General features: G+C 46.7%; 1 protein-coding gene across 5 annotated transcripts in view; it reads right to left on the reverse strand.

Moving 5' to 3' along the window:
• Window positions 1-21,000, reverse strand: part of SMOC1 (SPARC related modular calcium binding 1) — a 154,778-nt gene that overhangs the window by 42,182 nt on the left and 91,596 nt on the right. For all 5 annotated transcript variants that reach the window (XM_041757908.1, XM_041757911.1, XM_041757910.1 and 2 more), the window contains exons 4-5: window positions 12,608-12,707; window positions 10,259-10,306 (exon numbers count right to left, since the gene is read on the reverse strand). In XM_041757908.1, coding sequence (XP_041613842.1) covers window positions 10,259-10,306; window positions 12,608-12,707 — 148 coding nt within the window. The remainder of the gene's footprint in view (window positions 1-10,258; window positions 10,307-12,607; window positions 12,708-21,000) is intronic.

Raw genomic sequence — 21,000 nt, forward strand, 5'->3', positions numbered from 1 at the left:
ATAAAGCTGTTAAAAGCGGAGGTAGTACTAATGTCATCTAGAATCAAACCTCAAGCAGCAGCAGCTGAGTTATTTCAATGATCCCTAATTTGTGGGGAGACTCTCCCACATATTTTCAAGAAAAATATATCTGAATCTCCGTTTACATATATGCACCTGACGATTTGATGCCTGGTGCTTATCATTGGTGGTACTTTTGGATCTCAAATGGTAGTAGGACTCTAGTTCTCTTTAACCCCACAATTCTCTTCCAGAACAAGGAGAAGAGGATAGAATGCTGAGAAAAGCCAATTCAAAGATTATCATTTTACTTACAGGGAGAAAAATATAAATTTGGAAATGTTAAAAAAAGGTTTAAGTAAAATAAAAAATAGAACAACAAAATAAAAACACAAGGCAAGCTTACTACATTCATGAATGAAGGAATGAATGAATGAGGCAAACCTGAAAAAATTTCTCAAGGATGAGGTCAAGATCAACAATAATGAGACCACATTTTGCAACACTCAATTTCTAGCAGGTGGCTTTCCTCATCTAGTCTCACCACTGGCCAGCACAGAGGAAGTGACCAGGCAGATAAAAAGAGATTGAGTCTTAGGGCAAGAAAGTGATTTGCTCAAGGCCCACAGGCAATGAGCTGCTCTGGAAACTGCCTAGGCCCAGAGCCCTGGCATTTGGCCTCCTGAGCTCTCCAACCGCCAACCATGCCTTGTCCTTGAGGTGCAGCCCCCAGAAAGTTGCAGCCCCTGCACAGGCTCTGCAAGCCTGGCCAGACAGTGGGTTTGTGTGACAGCACAATTCCTTGCCCTGCGAGAAGGCCTGGCCCACGCACAGACAGCTGGAAGTCACTTCGACCCCCGATGACACCGTTCAAAGCCTCCTCTGTTTGGCTTTTTGATTCCTGATTGACATTCGCTGGCAAGTGGAGATAAATGCAGGCTGAGGACAATGTTGATCCGCTCTGACTATTCTTAGCGAAAGACTTTTCAGAATAACAAACAAAACAAAACAAAAACTCAAAAACATTGGTGTGCTTAAGGGACTGAATAGAGCCCAAGAGGTCCAGGGAAGCAGGGCCCGGCCTTTCAAGGGGCTGGCAAGTCCATTGAGGAGTTAATTGTTTGGGTGTACAATGAGTTTATTCTGACCACATACAAAGAGCTTTCTCTTCCAGGTCCTTCAAAAGCAAATGTGTCAAAGGGGCCAGAGGAGGAATCTGTATTAATGGCATCTCTTGGGGTCTCTGAGACTGAGGAGCCTTGGAGAACGAGGAAAAAAGAAATCACCACCCTCCCCCCCAAGATTTGGAAGGTCTCTCCACGATCCCAAGTCCCCTTCGATTCTTGGGCTCTGCCCAAACCATGTTCATCACAGGTCACCCTCCCTCTTTTAGGCTGCCATTAGTCATCTTTCACAAAGACATGGAGATAAACTTCAGCCTGGTAGAAGTACTGGAAGGTTCTTGATTTTGATGGGACCACATTTATGCCAGAGCCACCAGCCCCTTCAGCATGTGACTCAGAGACCCAGTGTGTGGAAGTTGAAATGATGTATTCTGGGCGTCACAGGGAGGCAACGGTGCCTGTTTGCAAAAGTCCCTTAAGATCCTGGCCCAAATCATACTAGGAAGAAGATGGAATTTTAGTCAACATTTCCTGAGATACATGTCCCATGAATAATGCTCATAAATGTACTGTGAGCTGTCCTAATTCTGACCTTTGAGAACAGGGGTTATCTGGGCACTTCAGGTCCTTTCCAGAACAAGAGGTCAATGTTTTACATTCCCTCTCTACCCACCTGCATACTCCCTTCCAAAAGAAGTAAAAACGAGATCAAAGTTGTCGTTTTGCAAACACTTCCCTATATCCTCAAGCTCCATTCCCCTAAATAAAAGTAAAAACGTGGTGCTGGTGAAAAAAAAAAATAGACCAGATATGGAAGAAGAGGAGAAAGAGGAGAAGGGTGAGGAGGAGAAAGAGAAGGAGAGAAAGGAGGGGAGAGAGGGGCGAGGAGGGGAAAGGAGCAGGGAGGAGGAACCAACAGCAGCAGAGTCAGTCCAGAGCTGGGTTCACAAAGAGAACTGGGCTAATTTTTTTGACTCTTTATTTTAAAATAATTATAGAATCCCAGGAAGTTGCAAAAATATTACAGGGAAGTTCCATGTATCCTTCACCCAGTTTCTCCCCATGATAACATCCTTATGGTGAATATAAATACATAGGTAACTTATAATTATACAGGTAACTTCATTATTGTACAATATCAGAGCTAGGAAACTAATACTGGTATAATCCATGGACCTTATTCACATTCCAGCAGTTTTACATGTATCACTTCTGTGTGTGTGTGTGTGTGTGTGTGTGTGTTGGGGGGGTGGTTCTATGCAATACACCATTTCCATCACTACAAAGATCTCCCTCTACTACTGCCCCTTTATGATCACACTGCCCCTCCTCCACAAGATCTCTCACCCCTGGCAACCACTAATCCTTTCTCCATCTTTATAATCTTGTCTTTTCTAGAAGGTTATACAAATGGAACCATGCAGTATATGACCTTTTGAAACCAGCTTCTCTCACTCTGCATAATGCCCTCAAGATCCATCCAAGCTGTGGTTTGCACATACCAACGGCCTGTCCCTGCTTACTGCTGAGCCATACTCCATGGTGTGGAGGCACCATGCTGTTTCACCCACTGAAGGACATTTGAGGGGCACCTGCGTGGCTCAGCAGTTTAGCGTCTGCCTTCAGCCCAGGGCGTGATCCTGGGGTCCCAGGATCGAGTCCCACACCAGGCTCCCTGCATGGAGCCTGCTTCTCCCTCTGCCTATGTCTCTGCCTCTCTCTCTCTGTCTCTCATGAATAAATAAATAAAATCTTAAAAAAAAAAAAAAAAAAAAGGACATTTGAGTTGTTTCCCTCTTCAGTTATCACAGACAAGGCTGCCGTGATCATCCAGGTATGGGTTTTTGTGTACACACAAGTTTTCATTTCTCTGGGATAAATGCTCAGGAGTGCCATTGCTAGATTATATGGAGTGTATGTTTCATTGTTTACTCTTTAAAGGAAATTCCAAAGTATTTTCCAGAGCATCTATATCATTTTACCTTCTTACCAAGAATGTATGAAAGATCCAGTTTCTCCACAGCCTTACCAGCATTTGGTACTGTCACCTTTTTTTTTTTTTTTTTAAGCTCCTGTAACAGGTGTATAGTGATATCCTATCATGATCTTAACTGGTATTTCTTTATGACTAATGATGTCAAACATCTCTTTTATGTGTTTATTTGCCTTCTACATATGTGCTTTGGTGAAATGTCTGTTTGTGTATTTTGCCCATTTTTAAATGGAATGGCTTTTCAACTGGTTGAGTTTCTGAGAGCTCTCTACATGTTCTAGACAAAAGTCCTATGTCGGATATGAGGTTTGTAAGTATTTCCCTCAGTCTGTACATTTTTGTTCTCTTAACAAGATCTTTCAGAGCAAGTTCTTAATTTCGTTCAGGTCTAATCTCTCAACTTTTAAGTTTTTCGAATTATGTGTGTGTTGTTCTAAGACACAAAAGCTCTAGGTTCACCTAGCTATCATTTCTTTTCTTTTTTTTTAAAATTTATTCCTGGGAGACACAGAGAGAGAGAGAGGCAGAGACACAAGCAGAGGGAGAAGCAGGCTCCATGCAGGGAGCCCAACATGGGACTCAATCCCGGGACTCCAAGAACATGCCCTGAGCCGAAGGCAGACGCTTAACCGCTGAGCCACCCAGGCATCCCCTAGCTATCATTTCTGAGGATCTTCTATGTTTTCTTCTAAAAGTTTTATTAGTTTTACATTTTACATTTAAGTCCAACATCCATTTTTAATTAATTTTTGTACAAGACATGAGGTTTGGATTGAGGTTTTGGGGTTTCTTGTTTTTGTTTTTGTCTATGGGTGTCTAATCACTAAAGTGCCATCCTTCTCAGCTAATACCACACTGTCCTGATTACTATACCATAGTAAGTATTAATCGGAGTATTATGATTTCAACTTTGTGATATTTTGGAAAAGGCAAAATTACGGAGGCAGTAAAAAGATCAGGGGTGGCCAGGGATGGAGAACCCAGAGGACTTTTAGGACAGTGAAAATACTCTGTATAATACTTTAACAGTAGACACGTGTCATTATACATTTGTCCATTCCCACAGAAAGTACAACACCCAGGGTGACCCCTAACGTAAACTATGGGCCTTCAGTGATAATGATGTGTCAGTGAAGACTCACTAATTGTAACAAATGTGCCACTCTGGTGCAGATGTTGATAGTGGGGAGGCTCTGCCTGTGTGGGGGTAGGGACTGTCTGGGAAATCTGTGTACTTTCCTCTTTGTTTTGCTGTGAACCAAAAACTGCTCTAAAAAAAAAGTTATTTTTTAAAAAGGAAATGAAACAAACATTTTTGTCCCAATGATAGGGACGGGGAGGCGTCAGGGGCCTGATTAGGATTTATACTCCCTGGGGGAAACTCTAGGCCCTACAGGCTACACGGCAGGCCTGGATATATCAGGGAGTTCACAGCAACTTGTTCAGAAGAACACAGGGAAGCATGAATTTAAAATTCATAAAAGGTCACAAGGAAATAAAGCATTAAAGATCTCTTTGTTTTAAAAAAATCAGAGAGAGTGATAACTCCTTAATTTTTTATTTTAAAGTTATTTTAGCTATCCTAGCTCCAATGCCTTTCCACATAAACTTGTAAATAAGCAGCTCTTGGATCTCAGTGTTCTGTCAGCAGGCACAGAATTGGTACAACAACAGTATTGGTACAACAGAGGCAATTTGTGGGCCTCTCCCACAGGAGCTGGAGGTAAGTGGTTCAGACATGGTCTGGAGGCCTTTGCAGCCACACACTGAAATCTCTGCCTCCATCCAGTTTCCTGGGTCATGTCTGGAACAGAACTCAGTCAAGGAACAGTGAGCCAGTGAACATATTCTCAATGGCCTGACCATCTCTGGCCCTCACCTAGACCCTGGGAGACCCCACAAAGGTACCAGGGAGAGGGATCATGAACTTGCCAGTGGGCAGTTCATCCCAGGTAGTCTCCTCCAAGTCTTTCCTTAGAGACTCTGGCCATGGGAACTACCAACCACGGCTGTTTGGAGGGACCACCTGCTTTCTCCCTGCAGAGGTGAGAGCTTCCCAGCCTCTAGAAGTCTGTGCTCCCCTGGGAGGCTTTACCTCCACCTGAAGACAACCCCTATAAGAAGAGGCTAAGAACCATTTGAATGTGAGTTCCACAAGGCAAGGCAAGGGCTCTTATCATGTTACTTGTTGCTGGGTCCTCAGTGGCTATAACAAGCCTGGCACTTAGGAAGCTTTCAAAAAATAAGAAGCCAAGTTTCAACCAAAGGTTACTAATAACATTGGGGACTCATAAGAATCTATGGCTAGGAGGCTTTTCCAGATCCCTCAACCCCATTTCCTCTCTTGAAAATGGCATATGGGCATATGGGCATATGGCAGGGACTCAAACTCTTCATTCAGCATCTTCCATGTATAACTTTCTTTCAGAGAGCCCAGAATGGGGACTGAGGTGGAAGGCAGGGCTTGAATACATGGAGCCAAGCTGAGGAGAGAGGAAGGAAGGAGATACAGCAGATGCATGAGCATCCAAGCACACCCACGCACACTCCTCTGCAACCAAACCCTGCAAAGCTGGTACACTGGTGTGCCAGGCTTGGTCAGGGTGGCCCAGGGCACCAGCAAGCAGCAGCAACACACATGCAGAGAGCAGAAGACTGCCTCACAGGTTACTGGAGCTGCCTAGGCCTGGGTTCTGCTTCAGCAGGTGCTATAGCAGGATGAATGCTTCTCCCTGGGGAAATCCAGTGCGAGCAGAGGCCAACCCGTAGAGGTCATCAGCTGCCAGGCTCCATTCAAACCCAACCCCAGATGGTAGGGAATCAGACTGTTGCCATCTAAGGGCAATGCTGACAAGGCTGCGGATGACCCTGCCTCTTCCTCAGTGCTGGGGAAGAGGAAAGACAGGTAGCTGGGAAGAGGTTGGAGTCCTTTGAGCAGGAGTGATGCTCCACGTATAGAATGTCCTCAGATAGCCGTGACGCATGCTTCAGGGCAGTGAGGTGAGTCTCCTTCGGGTGTACTGACCACAGGAGGGCTGAGGCTAGAAGCCACACACTCCCCATCGTCTGGGGTGCCTGCCATCCCTCACCCGTGCCCTACGCACATCCCTGAGCCCTGAATGAGTGTGCTGCTCAAGCCATCACCTGAGCGACAGGTCTTTCAAGCTGGCACCAACCTGTAGACCAGACTCCGTGACAGACTCTAAGAATGGAGACACAGAAAGGGACCCTGGATGAATAACTGTGACTGGAGGAAATATGCCAACTGCAGGAAACTCCTGACGGCCCTCAGCGTTGAATCGCTGGTTACTGACGCATCAGCCGGGGACCTGCGTGGTCCTGGGTGCTCACAAAAAGAAAGCTCCCAGAGAACCGCCAGCGAGAATTTTACAAGGGCTCTCCTGCTCCTCTCCCGTTTCATTGTCCCTCACCGGCCATCACCCCCGAGGCTGAGAACTCCCAGCCCGCACCTCGCCAGCCATCTGCCCAGCCCAGGACCCGTCCCTGGCTTGGTATTCGGCTCTCCCAGAAGCTCCCCATTCATCCACGTTCCTTAGCAGCAAGACCCCGAAAAGAGACACCTCAGGAAAAATCTGCAAGTCTCCGCGGGCCGGGAAAGTCCACTCAGGGTAGAGCTGTGATCCCTACGCACGGTTTGCTGCCCAGGCGCTTTGAGCTGCCTCGGGTGAAACCGTGGACTCCCCTTTACCCCGGCCCCGCAGCCTTCGGCTGTTGTAGCAGCAGATCCGCAGAGCTCCGGGGCTGCCTGCGCCCTCCTCTCTCTGATAGTCCTCTGAAGCATCAATAAAACACATGTGGAGGCACGTGTGCCCCTCCCTTTGCATCTCTCTTCAAGGGCAAGGACCAAAGGAGAAGAAGGGGAGGGGAGCCAGGATGGGAGTGCTCCAGATCAATGGATATTTGAAACTCACACACATGGCCCGAGACCTACGCTGCACGTGTTAATTACCACACATGTGCCTATAAAGGGGTCCGTTAAACACAAGGGGCCCAGAGAACAGAGCGAGGAAAGGACATTCCAAGGGATTAAGTAAATAGTCTGAAGTTCTGACCCTCCTCCCCTCCGGAGCACGTGCATCTGGGTAAGATAACAGCGCCTCCCCCCACCTTCTCCCCTCGGGCCCCACACCTGTGGACCCAGGCCTCCTGTCTAGGCCGCCGCCTGTGACCCGCTACTGCCTGGCCTCGCTCCCTCCTCCCTTCCTCCTGCTATCTCTCCCAGCCTCCTCCCCCAGCCTCCTCTGCCCGGCCTTCTCCTCCTCTCCTCCGCGGGACTAATTCCTGGCTGGCAACCAGACCCTCCGTCTCAGCACAATACACCTTTTCATTCCTTCCAGGCAGAGAGAACCGATCCCTCTGAGCCCTGTCAGCGGAGCAGACTCCCAAAGGCAAGAAGGGTGGAGAGAGAGATGCCTGGGCCCGCTCCCCCCCAGTTGCCTCCTGAGCACCCCCCCACTACTCTCCCACCCAGACCTGGGGCATCGCCTCCTTTGTGGCGGCACCTCTCACCCCACACGAGGGTCCAGGCCACGCATCTCTGCAGCAGGCCTCAGGCCACGAGCTCCAGCTCTAGGGAGGTGCCGTCCAGGAGACGCCACGTGTGGGCACCAGCTCAAACAAGGGGCCTTTGTGTCTTTCCACCTGCTGCCCTCCGGAGCACATTCCATTCTTAAGTGGCAGCTGAGGGAGGGACCTCGGTGGCCGACACAGGATATTACAAATGCCCTCTCGCACCCTGTCCCCCTTCAAACCCCAGCTTCCTGGACAGGTGTGGCTTCAGGTGGCCCTTCCTACAGGTGGCCTGAGCCTGCTTTTCTCTGCACTGCCCGTAGCAGACAAAGAGAAGAGGATTAGCACCTACGCTGATCCTCCGAAGTAGAAGGAAGGAGAAGCTCTGGGCAAAAGTCAGGTCTCCAGAGGCGAGTGAGCCCTGGCATCCCCCACCAGGCCGCTGCACCAAAGAGGAAGCCTCAACAGAACCATCTGGGAGGGAGGAGCCCATCTGGAGTAGGGGAGCAAACTGCTGCAGACTGAATAACTAATCTCTGAGATGAGGCTTCGGGCTCTACCCCTCTATTCCTTGCACCTTCCCTAGAGGAATCAGGTGTCCCCATTCTCTCCCAATTGGTCAGCAGGAGCCCACAGTGGCCACAGGTCTATTTCTTTTCTTGTCCACAGGGTGCAAAGCCACATAAACCCCGAAAGTACTTCTCTGTACAGATTAAGATCTAAAATACCATGGTTCACCTTTTAGTTCACTTTGGCAGGGAAAATCTGTATTGTCAGTTTTGCATGATTACCAATTGTTTTCTCTACCACCACAATCTCATGCACTAGAATAAAGGCGATGATCCTCAAGTCTTCGGTTGTGACAAGTAAAAACTGCAACTCCAGTAAATTGTAGACAGACACAAATACCATACAGTCTTGATGAGTTGAGGTATTTGCAGGAAGAAACATTCATGCCCCTCTCCCATTGTCCCACCTAGAAGGGAACCACCAACACTCATGACTGCCTTTCCTGTTCTGGGAAGGACCTGAGGAGGCATTTGCTCCCTTCTTTTTGCCCACTTATGCATTCCTGCTTGCGGGATGGCGCACTGGTCCATGTTTTCTAGTGGGATCACTATGCTCCACTTCCACGTCCTCTTGGAGCATGTGTGTTAGGGGCAGCAGGTTCTCCAGAGTCTCGTTTCCTGCATTCAGGCCAGGTGATTTGGCCTCCTATTCCCATTCCTGTGGAATAAGCATGCAGTGCAGGGGGCAGGGCCTCACCTCAGCTTCCATGTGACCACATGTGCAAGACAAGTCTATGAGCCTCACACTGGATCCTATAAAGGACTCTCCATGTGGACATTTAAGAATATGGAGTTCCCAAGACCCAGATTCAGGTGCAAAGCCTCAAACTCAGCTACCATCTCCTGGCTGGGATTTACCCAAGAGCCCAAAATGAGGATTCTGGAGTACTTGCACATGCAATGAAATTGATACTTGTTCCTCCTGCAGCTACCAGCACACACACACACACACACACACACACACACACACACACAACCACACACTCTCTCTCTCTCTCTCCCCACCCCCCTCTCTGTCTCTACCTCTCTCTCTCTCTCTCTCTCTCTCTCTCTCTCTCTCTCTCTCTCTCTCTGTTGTCCAGGAGGTAAGTGGCAGTGGAGCTTAGTGTTCTCCACAATGGAAATTATGGTTAGCATATCCCAGGGACCTATTCCTCATGTTGGCTGCTCCACTAAACACCACTCAGACAAATGCCTTAATTGAGGTTAGCCACATAATTTGTAGGGCCTGGTGCAAAATGAAAATGCAAGGCCCTTTGTTCAAAAAGCAGGAAAATAGTGCCATTAAGGGCACCAAACTATAACATTTCATCTTCTCTTCCATGGTCTCTCTCTTGCCTTGTTACGGTGTTCTAAAATTTCCTATGGCACATTGTTCTAGGTAAAGAAGGATTCAAATGTTTAGCATACCGCAGAAGCCCCCATAGCACTCATCACAGAAGCGATAGGCCAACAGGGTGACAAGGATGTGCACATGCACGCTTCACTGTCCCACTGGACTTTACTTAACAAAACACAAGTTTAGAGATAGAATGACTATGAATTCCAAGACAAACAGCTGCACAGTTTGCAAGCCTGTGAAGCCAGGTCAGTCTGAGTGAAGAAAAATCTGGATGTGCCGAAACAATTACTAAGGAGAATCAGTGAGGGGAAAAAAATGTTCAAACAGGTTTCCAAAATAAGAAGGTCCAGGCAGACTTGGACATGCCTACCTTCATTCTCCTCTTTGGTTTCATGCTGGCCACCTGGTAGCTGACTGATTGAACTGGCCAGGAACCAAGATTCTCAGGGTCCCTGAGAGCCAGCTCTATATGTACTCTGTGCTCACTCACCTGTCTCGGAAATTCTGGGCGCTTAGCCCCCACCACCCTATGAGCCTTACTTACCTCCTCCGGTGCTTCTAGGAAGAAACCCAGAATACGAATGGAGATTTTCTGTGGGGGACTTTTAGCTCCCACCCCAGCTCCTTCCATCTTGTCTAGAGCTCTTCTTGGACTGGCTTTAGAAGCAAACATTTGGATAGAGCATAAAACTCTACTCACCTTTCCTTCCTGAGTTACCCTGGCTCAAGGGCTTGTCGGTGACTGAACCTTGGGTAAAAGGGAAACAAAAACACAGACATTCAGAATGCATCGTGGTTGGTTTCTTTCAAAGGGCTGGCAAAGCCTGATGTTATGAAAATATGGTTATGTATATACATATCCTGTATACACGTCTAGGGACATTATATACAAAGTACATACATGCACGAGTGGGGTGTGTTTAACATCAATGTCACTGATATCACAGTCCTGGTGAGATGAACCAAGATTTCCAGGCACGAGTCTTGACCAGAGTTTCACAAAACTTCCCATCTATATAACCCTCTCAGTGAACATTCCAGTAACTGTCCTCACCTCCATGCCCCATCTCCCCCACTTCCCACCACCTCCATGTTCTGAGCCATATCCACTCAGTAGGGCCAACTGAAAAGAAGTCCCTCTTATTGCAAATGCAATGATTGACATGCCTTGCTGGTTAGGGCAGGAAATCGGTGATTTTCCATCTGCATTAAGTAGAAAATTGTTGGCCCAATTGTACTGAATGGGCCAAAATAGTCTGAGGCATGGAAACAATTTTCTAGACGCAGCCTATTCCTCAAGGAGGGGGTAGTGTGTGTGTTTGGCCAAATGCTTTGCCCTGTGTATGCTAGGATGCCATGTGCACCCATCCTGCAGTCCTGACCCTGTGGCACCTGTCTTCTCCAGGAAGCCCACACATGCAGGGAAGAGCCAGCACATCCGCATAAGGACATCTGTGGAGGTTCCCACCACCAAGAGAAAAAACGAATCTCTATTTTCTCATTCCACATCATACCCCTTCTCCATATATTAGTTTTGTGAGAATTCAATTATATCACCCCGCATGGCTTGTTTCTAGTGCATTTGTTTGCTTTAAATGAAACTTTCCAGGTCATTTGCAAGGAGGGCTCATGCCTGCTCCTCCCCACACCAACCCCAATTAAGGTTTCCAGTTTCCATGTAAACCACAAATAAAGTAAACTTTCCATTTTGGCCTGCAAATCTTGGATTCCTAATGTAGATACTTACTGCTCTTTCTTACCATTCCCTTTATATAGCAGGCAAGTAGAAAAATGAATAAATCTTGTGAAAAAGAAAAATGTTAGGATAGCAGGATTGCTAGCCCTTGGAATTTCCCATAGGTTTTAGAATAATGCTTTCTACTTTGCTTGCACTTAAAAATTAAAGATAAGTAAATAAATAAAACCTCATACACACAGATATGAAGAAATATGAAGCAGCTGATGGCTGGGTGGGCTTTCTTAAATGAGAGCTGAGCCACACAGTGAATTAAGGGAGTGACTCCCAAGTCTCCTACCATCTGAATGGAAATAGAAAGTATGGGGCTTGCATAAACCCCAAATCCACAATACCATGAGGTTGACCTAAGAGCAAAATTTATCTATGCCCATAGAGTTGGAAATAGAAAGGACTTAATTTTGCTATGGACTAATGTGGTTGGTCACTATGAAACAATGATTCCCTAGCTTGTCTAGTCATCAAGACCATCTGAGAAGCTTTACAAACGTGTATTCCAGGTCTCACTCCAGACCTACTGGATCAGACTATACATGGAGGAGCCTTCACACCTGGGCTCTTTAATTCCCCAGGCACTGCTGACAGCAGCCAGATTTGAGGGCCACTGTGATAAAGTTTTCCATTACTCTACATTACATTGTTTGGGGAAGGAGGAGCAAATATATGGCATACAGGCCACCACTCTCCTCTCATGTGCCCATGACAGACATCACTAGTTGATCATTCAGGCTTCAGTGCTGAACTCCCATCCAGTCTTAAAATCTATCTCAAGGGCAGCCCCCGTGGCCCAGCAGTTTAGTGCCGCCTTCAGCCCTGGGCATGATCCTGGAGACCTGGGATCGAGTCCCACATCGGGCTCCCTGCATGGAGCCTGCTTCTCCCTCTGCCTGTGTCTCTGCCTTTCTCTCTGTCTGTCATGAATAAATAAAATCTTAAAAAAAAAAAAAATCTATCTCAATAAAGTGCTCCCAAGGCCACTAGCAACCAGAGCACCCAAGCTAAAAACTTATATGCCATTTTCTAGGGATTATAGCCGATGCTTGGGAAGAGAGCACTGAACCAGAAACCTAAACTCAAAATAAAGAAATATATACACAATAGGCATATATTGACCCTATTGCCCAGCTGACTACAGACCAAGTGTGTTGGAGTGGAATCCTCTCTGACCTGAAAGGGGGCTCATCACCACCACTCATCTTTCAACCATTTTTTTCCAAGCTTCCCCCATGAAATACAGGAGACCAGCTAAGGGGTCTCTCTCCAACTCTTTCTTCCCACCCCTCCCTACGGTACCTGAACATACAGGAGTTTTATTCTGCACAGAAGAGCCACTGATGGGCTTCCCATCTGGGGTGACACACCAGCAGTACCCTGTGTAAGTATGGCACTGTACCTGTTCAGGGAAGTGGGGGAGGGGAAGAGAATCGTAAGTCTTGGGTCACCACAACAACAGTCATCTCCCACCCCTTCCAAAGCACTGCCACTGCGGTGGGGGAGCTCTTTCCACCTCTCACCCAGCATCTGTTCCCATTGTTTCCTGCAGGTGGGCCAGTTAGCTGACAACATGGATTATGCATCTTCTGTGTGACCCCCAGGCCCAACCACAGCAATCTACCTACTTCTTTCTTATGGCTTTTTTTGATGCTGAATATCTTATATCATACCTAGATACATCCACTTTGTTTTTCCTGGGATGGTTCTCACCAAGACCTGCACATCCCCCACACTGCCCCACCCCACCACCCCACCCCCAGAGCACAGGCATACATTCCCATCCAACTGTAAAAAATTCTGATTAGTGAACTAATTTGGCAAGTATAAGTTGGAATGTCACCATTGCAGGCTGAAATGACCCTTTTTAAACAAGCAATTACAAGTGGTGAGCTTTTCTCTTCTTTTTTCTAGCTTCTCCCAGCATCGGGTTATTTAATCGGCCTGCCTACTGATCAGGTCGCTCTCCCAAGACAAGGGCACATACTAGCAGTTGCCCACTAGATGACGGGGTTAAGGTAAGAACAAAGTCACTTGACCCTATAGGTCTAGTTCTGGATGCCCTGCTGCACCCCTGTGTGATCATCCTCAAGCCTCCATAACTAGGTCCACCCTGTCTGGGAATAGTAAACACAAATGAGGCTTTTGCTTCATTCAGGATAACTCTTCTCTCTCTTTCAACAACTATCACTCTGTCCACCTCCTCTCACCCCACCCCACCCCGTTCTTGCCCATTTCCCAACATGGAGTTCCTAAACACAAATCAGGGCATCACTCCCCTGCTGAAAACCACTCCATGATTTGCCATTGGACTCAGGATAGAGATTAAGCTCATTTATGTGGAGCTCAAGGTCTCCTGTGATCTGCTCCCTGCCTATCTCCACAGCCTCATTTTACACCCATGTCTCCATATACACCCTCCAATGAAACCACAGTGAGCCCTTTGAAGCCCACAAACACAGCCTAGGATTTCATGATTCTGAACATTCATTTGCTCTAACTATTCAGTGGTCCAGGATACCATTCCACAAATCATCCCCAACCCCCTCCTAATCCCTTTGTATTCCCACTCTCTTCATGATACACATTTTCTGCAAAGCAGGTCCCAGCCTCCCCGCCTTCTCTTCTCCTGACCCTCCATACACCTTGGCTCCCTTAATTCAGAAACCTTATCTGCTCACCAAGATTGTGACCCTCCTAAGGCAAGGGACTGCCTACTGGTTATTTTTATCTCCTAAGCATCTAGCAGAATGCTTGACATTTACTGCAGGCATCTGATGAGTTGAATAAGTCCTTAATTATCAAATTCCCTCAATTCTTGGTCCCCTTCAATTCTAAAAATGTAGCATCAATTTAAACAGCCCCACCACATTGAACATGGACGTCAATGACAGCATGGGTGCCAAATGCAAAGATATTAACATGTGAAAAAAAAGTGCCTCTTGGGATCAAAGACATACTGGAATCAGGTACAGATAGTAATAGCATACAAATTGACTGGTGAAGTATATAGGGGTATATAGACAAGAGAGATCTAATGGCTTGGGTGAAATCCAGAAATTACCAGAAAGGCAAAAAAGCTACAGAATGCCTTCTGCTTTCATGTAAGTACCAAAAGCTGTAGCCTTCCCCAAGACCAGTTGTTTTACTCCATACCAACCCACAGAAATCAGGATAAGAATGAGATGGGGGGCATCTTGTTCCTACCAGTCTAATAACTGGGTATAAATGAGGCATTTACCTCCACTATCTGTAGAGAAACTACATTCATTGCCTTTGCTCCAGTACCAAGGTTCATTCCCACTTCATCTCCTGGAGACATCCATAAACCTGATGGCTGTGGTTGCTCCCACAGATGCTCACCCAAGATCAGTATCTTGGGTTGAGTCAGTGCTTCTGAGAAAGCCTAATGATGAAATGGAAGAAACCCAGACAGACCTGGCTTTGAATCTGGGTCCAGTCAGTTACAAATTAGGCATGTTGCTTAGCTCTTTGAGCCCCGTCTATAAAATGAGGAGGACAGGGATGCCTGAGTGGCTCAGTGGTTGAGCACCTGCCTCTGGCTCAGGTCGTGATCCCAGGGTCCTGGGGTCAAGTCTTGCATCAGGCTCCATTCAGGGAAACTGCTTCTCCCTCTGCCTATGTGTCTGCCTCTCTGTGCCTCTCATGAATTAAAAAAAGCGGGGGGTGGGGGGGGAGGACAATGCCAAAGCCGGAGGGCCCAGCAAGGAAAATAGTGTGAGTCCAGTGCTTGGCACGGCAGATGGCTGGGTACAAGGTGGCCACGGCGATGATTGCTCTCAGCTGTGTCAGAGACACCTGGCAAGCCGGCCTCCTCTCGAGCCAGAGCTCCCCTAATAACGTCCAGAGGCTTGGGTGGGCAATGCTGCTGGAAACTTGGGAGTTCACCCCTTCAAATCCTGTCAGCCCTGCAGGGGATAGTTCCTAGATAATTCCTTGCCAGTGGCGTCATTTTAATGGGGCCTGGCTGGCTGCTTTCTCCTCCCTGGCCAATAATCACCTATGGGGAAACCAGTCCCCAGGGCTGGACGGCCACACTGACGCGTGCTCCCACGGCCAGGGCCAGCTTCCCTCTCCATGAGGACTCCACCCCCCAAGTCCAATACTGGAAGCAGTGCCTCTGGCCCAGTGCCACCTGCTGGGACTGGGTGCTGGGGTCACACAGGCTGGGGAGAATGGCTGGACAAAAGCCCCCTCCTTTCAGGCATGCAGAGTCCTGGCCAAAGCTACTGAGGAGCGAACTAAATGCATGAGTAGGAGGCTAAACCCGAGGCTTTGTTTCAGGGGATATAATCTGACCTCCAGGCTAAGCAGGTCCCCAGGGCCACATGCTCACTGAGTGTGCCCATTGTATCCCTACAGGCATGTGGATGCAGACTCCCAACCCCCAGCCAGGCCCATGGGCCCAAACACCCCTTTTCCCCCAGGGCTCTCAGCATTTTCCTCGGACCAGGCTCCAAGGAATAGACTCCAGACTATAAAATCCTCAGGCCGGGAGGTGCTTCCAAATATCCTAGAGAACTGGAATTGAATGGAGGAATCACTGCCATGCTCCTCTGAGGCCTTGGGCATGCAGTAACAGGCACACAGAGGACCCAGGTAAGGTCTCAGGCTGCAGGAACTCAAGAGGTGACCAGCAAGGTCACTTCCCTTTGCCAAAGGAGCCCCAAGTTATTCACCCATGATTCTCAATCAAGAAGTTGTTTGTAAGTTGTCCTGGGGAGTTTTCAAGATGTCTTCTTGAAGAAAAAGAAGTTACGGGCAGAGAGAAAGCAAGGATCGTGGAGTCTGACTGCAGCTCATTAACTAACTAGCTCCACCACTGAAGTAAGTTATCATTTATCTTTCCAACCCTCTGCAACCTTGGAAAGGTTTTTAAAGCAAGCCTCAGACTGTCCGTGTCTTCTTAAAAACTGGAGATAATTATGGGGTGCCTGTGTGGCTCAACTGGCTAAGCATCCACCTCTTGGTTTTGGCTCAGGTCCTGATCTCAGGGTCATGAGATCGAGTACTGCATCGGGTTCTGTGCTCAGCATAAAGTTGCTTAAGATTCTTTCTCTCTCTCTCTCTGCCCTTCCCCCTGCTTGCACTATCTCTCTTTAAAAATAAATAAAATATTTTTTAAAAAAACCCTGAAGATAATTATACTCACTCAGTTGTTGAGAGGATTAAATTAGATAATGTAAATAAAGCGCTGAGCTCACATGGTAAGTGCCCGGTTAAGCTTAGCTATTTCTTTTTATTATCATCATGTTATTTTTGAGCAAACTATCTGTACACTCAAAAAGGGCACAGCCAGATTCTCTGATGGAAACCAAAGAACATCCTATTCTGACCAATCCCAGGGGAAGGGATAGTCTAAACTCAGCAAAAAGTCTGAAAAAGTTAATGGGAGAAAGGAAATTTTGTTTTCATACAGAAACAGTTCAATTACTGTCGGAGGAGAGAAGTAAAGCTTCTTGCAGAAAAGCAGTCAGGCTGTAAATTTGATAGAATTGATTTTTTTTTTTTTTAAGATTTTATTTATTTACGAGAGAGGCAGAGACACAGGCAGAGGGAGAAGCAGGCTCCATGCAGGGAGTCCGACGTGCAAGACTCGATCCCGGATCTCCAGGATCACGCCCTGGGCCAAAGGCGGCGCTAAACTGCTGAGCCACCTGGGCTGCCCAGAATTGATGGTTTATATGCACATGTTCAATATGTACATTCTGTCTAGTTTGGCTTCCAACCTTGAAAACGTATTTAACATTTTAAGTTAATACATAATCCCCTTTGTTCTACCTCTCCGCACCTCAGCCTCAAATTAATAAACTTTCATGTTTAATTTATGGGAAAATCGTGGGCCAAGAGAAATTAAAAGGGTAATTAGCCATTGCTAGTATCTCACTATGCAGTTCTCAAAGCTCAGGGTTGTTCCAGGCCCAAAGGTATAGATACAAACCATGGAATTTGCTCCTTTTCCTCTCTGGAGCTTCCTGGGAAAGCTGAAATGTCAACTGATGGATCTTCCTTCAGAGACAAAAAGTGTTTGTCCATCAACCTAAGTGAAGTACCCTCTCCTTAACTAGACTGTTGAATATAACTGGCATACTTAATATAGGCTTTTATACACCAAACGTGTTATATATGAACCTCACAGCAACCATAAACTTGAAACCTATAATTGATATACACAAATAAGAAAGAGAAAGAAAGCCATGCATAACGCCACAGAAACTCATTAAACACAAAGAAAGAGAAAAGAAGAAAGGAACAGAGAAAAGCACAAAACAACCAGAAAACAATGGAAAAAAATGTCGATAAATACATCCCTATCATAATTATTTTAAATGTAAATCACTTAAATGCTCCAATCAAAAGACATAGGGTGACAGAATGGATTAAAAAAACAAAACCTATCTAAATGCTGCCTGAGAGACTCATCTCAGACCTAAAGACACAAATGGACTGAAAGTGAGGGAATGGAAAATTTTTTACCATGCAAATGGAAGTGAAAAAAAGAAGCCGGGGTAGCAACAGTAATATCAGACAAAACAAAGACTATAACACAAGACAAAGAAAGACATTACATAGTGATAAAGGGATCAACCCAACAAGAGGATATAACAATTACAAATATCTATGCACCCAACATTGGAGTATCTAAATACCTAAAGCAAATATTAACGGATGTAAAGGGAGAAATTGATGGTGATATAATAATAGCAGGGGACTTTAGTATCCCACTGGCATCAATCAGACAGAAAATCACTAAAGGTACTTTAAAACAGTGTGTTTTTAGGTAAGCAAATTTCTTCTCTGACTCATATACTTAAATATTTTTGGCAAGAAGCCCTTTGCATAAACAGCCCAATGGTATATTTCAGGTCAACCTCTGTCCAAATTAAGACAAATGTGAAATTATTTTAAGCCTGTTAGTCTTCAACATTAGCCCAACTCCTGGACATCTGGAAGAACGTGGGAGGCTAGCACGCTCAACAAATGCAGTGGAGTAACTGTTGAGTAAGAGGAGCAGAGCAAAGACCAGCTCACAGGATCAGGGCCTGGAGACAAGGACAGCAGTGAGAAAAACAAAGGAGACTAACAGACTATGCATATAGACAACTAGCCCCCACTGTGTCCATGCCCCAAATGGAAAACACCTCTTCTACTTTACGGAGGCTTTTCGCTCACCACTGAGGATCTAGGCATTATCTCGCTGGGTCTTCCCGAGTCACACTGCGTGCACGTCCTTTATAGGACAGGCACACAAAGCAGAGGTTATATGTTCAAATGTCGCAGCTAGTTCCTAGCAGCACAGAGAACTATGCTGGCAACATACTGCCATATCCCTGGCAACAAACTGCCATAAAATTTCAGAATTGATGGAGCTGGAAAACAAGAACCACAACAACAACCTTAACGATCATCAGTCTAACCCGAACATTTTACAAAGGAGGAAACAAGTCCAGAAACTGGGAGGTGGCCTGATCTCAGTACCTAGTCCTGGCAGCCGGAAGTCCCCCAGACCTCGAGGGGAGGAGAAAGGCATGGCTCCTCGTGCTGGCATCTGAGGGAACGGACAGGGTCTCTTTGTGCTTTGTAATTCTCTGGCATACGGAACTCTTTTGGGGGAGTTGGAGGGAGAGATGGGAGAAATATTCGAATCAACGAGGCGGCCCGAAGAGTCTCTTCCTCTGGCTTGAGTGAGAGGCTGTTTCTGGAGCGATTTGGGTGACAGGATGGGGGGGGCCTCTGCCATGGCCCCCTGGCTGGCCTGCCTTCCTCTAGCTGTTCTTGGGGGGCTTCTTTGGCGGGGGTGGGACCGCACACCCCAGAGTAGCTTCTCTGCTGCTGGACTTCTGCTCTCCTTGCCACCAAGGGCCCCCAGATCCTCCAGGCCTGTCTCCCCTGCTCCTAACTCCTGCCTCGCTGATATGGTTGTGAATACTCCTGGTGTTCTCTGGGGTGTGACTAGGAATCACTGGGGATGAAGGGGTTCTCTAGCCAAAAAGCCTTGGAAATTTTGGGTTAAATAAAAGCAAAAGATTTGACTGCACAACTTCTCAGAGTCTTAAGTCAAATAACGATTTAGCTCTAAGAGGAAGATACCGTTCACGGTGATTCCTAAATTTATTTAACCGGGGGACCCTCCCTTCATTTGGTGTGGAGAGCACTTCGTGGTGCTAACGATCTCTGAAACATGCTTTTAGAAAAAAGCAACATAATGAAGTGCAAGGCCTTGCTGTGCATTTCCTTGCCTTCCCCAAGTCCGACTTTCTTACCAGCCCAGTATCAGGTTCTCATTTTAGCTCAATCTTCCTGAAATAATTTCCCTCCGGCACACCCCCACCACCTTTTTGTAACGCTTTCTCAAGCTCTGTATCTGTTACGAAATCCATCTTGAATTGCCCCGGACCTTCACCGGGATCCCCTCCAAGGCACAGCACCTTCTCACTCTGTGTCTTTATCTCTGCCCACCCTCCCCGCCCCCCCTCCACCTCCCGCTCTTTCTTTGTGCCTCTTTTGTAAAGTAGAAAATGTGAGCCATATGCAAAGGACAGGCTTGATCCAGCATTCTTAGTAGCAATCCCCAAACTTGTCATGAAATAACTGCTATCATGCACACGAGCACTTCCCAGTGGGAAAAAGGGAAACTATGAAGCAGAAGGCATGTGAATATTTGTCTAACTCTCTTTTGGCAGTGGGAGTGAAAGACGTTTTTTCTTTCTTATCTGCCAGTTGCTCCAGATCAGTTAGCAGGTACTCTGGATTAAGTTAATGCATGGGGAAAGTTCAGCATCTTGCTATGGGTCCAACTGATAACTTTGTTTCAGGGCAGTATTTCCAGCGGCCCCACTTTCCTTCTATTCACATTCCCTATGGGACCTCTGAGAAATTGTTTCCAGGCTATCTGAGACTGCCACTCGTTCCCCTAGAACATCTCTTTCCATCAGAAGCTGCAGGAGAACATGGTTTCTTGGGTGTGCGTTAGATTTTCACCTGGAGGACTCAGGAAACACAGTTTTCAGAAACACAGAGTTTCTGGATTCTTTAGGCCTGGGATCAGTTGGAGAATCTGCATTTCTAACAAGTTCCCAGTGGCTGTTGCTGCTGGCCCAGGAACCATAGTTCAAGAGCCACTGCTTTAAAGGAAACTCCCTCTGCCCCACCCTTTTCTGGCATTTGTCATAAAATGCTCAAGAAACAAGTACTTTTCTAGGTGGGAATTTTGGAACAAGGAGCCTTGTGACCATACTTCAAAGTTTTTACATTCCAGTTGTTTTCCTGACGTGTGGTCTTCAGATTCATGGATCTAGTGATTGCAGCATTCGATAGTCTTGGTGACTTCACACATGGAAGAGAGTTTGACTGCAGTGAGAAGAAAGGAGGAAGAAGGAAAGGATGGTGTAATTCTTTTGGTCTGGCTAGCATGAGCTGTTTTTTCCTCAGTTTGGAAAAGGTTATCCTACAAGTGTCCCCCTTATCTTCAGTCAGGTTTGGCTCAGAAGCAACAAGATGCAGAAGGGAAAATATGGCTTTGGAGTCAAGCCAAAGTCACGACAGGGGGTTATACCAATCTCTGCCACAAGCTGTGTGACTTTGGCATAGTCACTTAACGTCTCTGAGCCTATCTATGATACAGGGCTACTGGCGCCCACCTTGAAGGTTATTGAGAAGACAAATGAGACAAG

This window comes from Vulpes lagopus, chromosome 6, assembly GCF_018345385.1.
Source record: "Vulpes lagopus strain Blue_001 chromosome 6, ASM1834538v1, whole genome shotgun sequence".
In the NCBI taxonomy this organism is placed as follows: Eukaryota; Metazoa; Chordata; class Mammalia; order Carnivora; family Canidae; genus Vulpes; species Vulpes lagopus.